We start from the raw sequence: 2,665 nt of genomic DNA on the forward strand, positions 1-2,665 counted from the left end.
GAATACCGAGTGGTTTGGCGTTCTGTTCTCCCACGTGTCCGCAGTCCTCAAGTCTTGACGGGGATCGTTTGTCTGCATCCAGCAGCACTGCCGTCGGCCTCGGGTAAGCCCACAGAGTATTCTGTGGTGGCGATGAGCAGCATGTCCAGAGTCGTCTCCGTGCACTTGGCAATAAAGCGGATAAAAGGCCTCACGTCGCCCTCGTTGGCCACTTCTAGGACGTGATAGTACTCGGCGCGCTGCTCCTTGCGGATGGTGATGGGCGGGTACCCTGCCTGCATCAGGATCAGGTTCATCAGCAGGCGCGAGGTCCTGCCGTTGCCGTCGACAAAGGGATGGATGTAAACCAACTTGTAGTGGGCTAACGCGGCAAATTCCACGGGGTGCAAGCTCATGGCATCTTCCGAGTTAATCCACTGCACAAACTCCTGCATCTGTTTCTCCACGTCCTGGGGATGCGGTGGGATGTGGTGTCCCACAAACACCTGGGTAGTCCTGAACCTCCCTGCCTCCACCGGGTCGGCGTAGCCCAGCACCCTCCGGTGTATCTCCAAAATATCGCTGATGGTCACGGAGCCTATCCGCGACACCAGCGTGGTATTGACGTATTTCAGAGCCGCGTGCATCCCGATCACCTCGTTCTGCTCCACTAAGCTCTTCCCAGGGACGGCGTATCTGGTCTCAATGATGTGTCGTATTTCTGACAGCGTCAGGGTGTTGCCTTCGATAGCAACCGTGTGGTAGATGTGGTGGTAATAGGACTCCTCCATCACTCGGCGCAGGGCGGAGTTGCCTTTGGGGATCGCCATCACTTTTTTAACCTTGCCGTCGATAATGCTAAAATACCTCTGGTCTATCTCTTCAACTAAAGGGAGCGTCCGGTCCCGATTGATCAAAGCCTTCTCGTTGCAGGGAGAAATGGTCAGTGCTTTGGAGTACAAGTAGTCGGCTTGAAGGATGTCCTTTTCCTCTTCAGAAAAGATACCAAATTCAGTCAGGGCATCCACGTAATCAGGGTCCATTTTCAGGGCGTACACAAAGAGTTTGTGGGCTTTCTCCCGCTTTCCTTGGCGCTTCATTTCGAGGGCTTGATTCAGAGCTGCTTTAGCTTCCGCCTTCACTTCTGAAATGCAACAATAACAGATAACGGGGTAGGGAGTTTTACTGAAAACCATTCACTGATACAAAAACACCACGCGGCTTTGTGTGGGAGGACACAGAATCTTAAATGCATTTGCTTGGCACTAATGCCAGATCTCGAAGCACAGCCCACAGCTGCTAACAGCACTTCTAGCTGATTTTTTCACTGAATTATCAAATACCTTCCCGGCAATAACAGCTTTAATGCAAACAAAGATACGGTGCTGGAATTGTAATGGTTCCTTTGAATGTTTTCCTCATTAATGTCCAGGCCAGTAAAGGCAATGGCTGCAGCCTGTGGTTGCCAGAAAGGCTGTTCTGTGACAGCCAGGCTTTCAGTGTAAATGCTGGGTATCCCAAGTATTTAAACAGGTAAGCTCTCTATTCCAGCTACCTTAACAGTGCTTACTGATACCGAAAGCACGAGGAAAATCTGAGACGAAGCAGCGCCAAGAAAATGCCAGCACAGAGCAAGGGAATGCAGTCAGGCTGCTGCGATGGCACGGCTGACCTCTGGGTCGTTAATTTGCAGCTGGGCAGTGAGTGTTGGTTACCATGACGGGGTACAGGAGATCATTGGGTGGGGGCTGTGGGTATCCAGATGTGGGCTGTTATTACACAGCAGCTCAGCTGTTCCCCTGCACCCACTCTTACCTGGGGAGGCTTTGCCTTTCAGCACCAGCAGCTCCAGCCCATTGGAGGTGACGCTCAGCCCGGTTGTTTGCCCTGTGTATCTGGTGACCCCCGAGGAACCTGCGCTCAGTTTGCTCTTCAGGAAGGAGAGTCCTTCGAGCACGGCGTGGCACTGCTCTTCCACAGCGGCCGGCGGCAGCAGCAGGATCACGAGGGAGCCCAGGAGGAACGCGAGCACGGCCGCCCACCCGACGCGGACCCGCAGCGTTAGCCATTTCAGCTCGGGCTCTGTCGCCATAGACACGAGATTCATCCTGCTTCCAGCACAGACACGAGGAACATCTCCTTTCCAACCGCTCCCACCTGGGAACAGAAACAGCTTCAGCCTGAGCTCAGTGTCACGGAGCAGCGTGGGGCTGCAGACGTGGCACCTGGGTGGATGTGAGTGCTCTGCGTTTGTCACAACTGCTGGGGGTTATCCCCGGCACCCACCTTTCCCCTCCACCTCAGCGCAGGGTGCGCGCAGTGTTCAGCAGAACGCAAATCCTTATGATAACAGCTGTACGTTAATGAGGAGGCCCATGAGCAGCGTGAGCACCACGGGGTGAGGGAGCTCGGTCCCGCACACCCATAGCGCAGCTACCCCCGCTCCCAGCCCTGCGACCCCCGCAGCCAACGGCTCCTGGGCATCCTCCTGGTGCGGAAATCCGCCCCCAGGCGCCCGTGTTCCCCTTCAGCCGCTTCTCCTCTAGCGCCGTCCCCTCCCCAGCCTGGGCCCCTCATCCGCAGCTCCTCCCTGCCCGGGCCCCCCGGTTCTCCCCCGGCTTTAGCCTCCCCTCAGGCCACCACCTTCCTCACTACCGGACCAGGGTCACCGCAGCCTCCGCTCAGG

The 2,665-nt window shown here is 56.1% G+C and overlaps 1 protein-coding gene across 1 annotated transcript; it reads right to left on the reverse strand.

The window, feature by feature from the left end:
• Positions 1 to 28: 28 nt before the first annotated feature.
• On the reverse strand, positions 29 to 2,140 carry FICD (FIC domain containing). The gene is made up of 2 exons (XM_010182229.1): positions 1,795 to 2,140; positions 29 to 1,123 (listed from the first exon to the last, which is right to left on the reverse strand). Exons 1-2 carry the CDS (start codon positions 2,084 to 2,086, stop codon positions 48 to 50), a joined length of 1,368 nt encoding a protein of 455 aa, XP_010180531.1. The 5' UTR covers positions 2,087 to 2,140; the 3' UTR covers positions 29 to 47.
• Positions 2,141 to 2,665: the final 525 nt, after the last annotated feature.

Source organism: Mesitornis unicolor, unplaced genomic scaffold, assembly GCF_000695765.1.
Source record: "Mesitornis unicolor isolate BGI_N332 unplaced genomic scaffold, ASM69576v1 scaffold3084, whole genome shotgun sequence".
NCBI lineage: Eukaryota > Metazoa > Chordata > Aves > Mesitornithiformes > Mesitornithidae > Mesitornis > Mesitornis unicolor.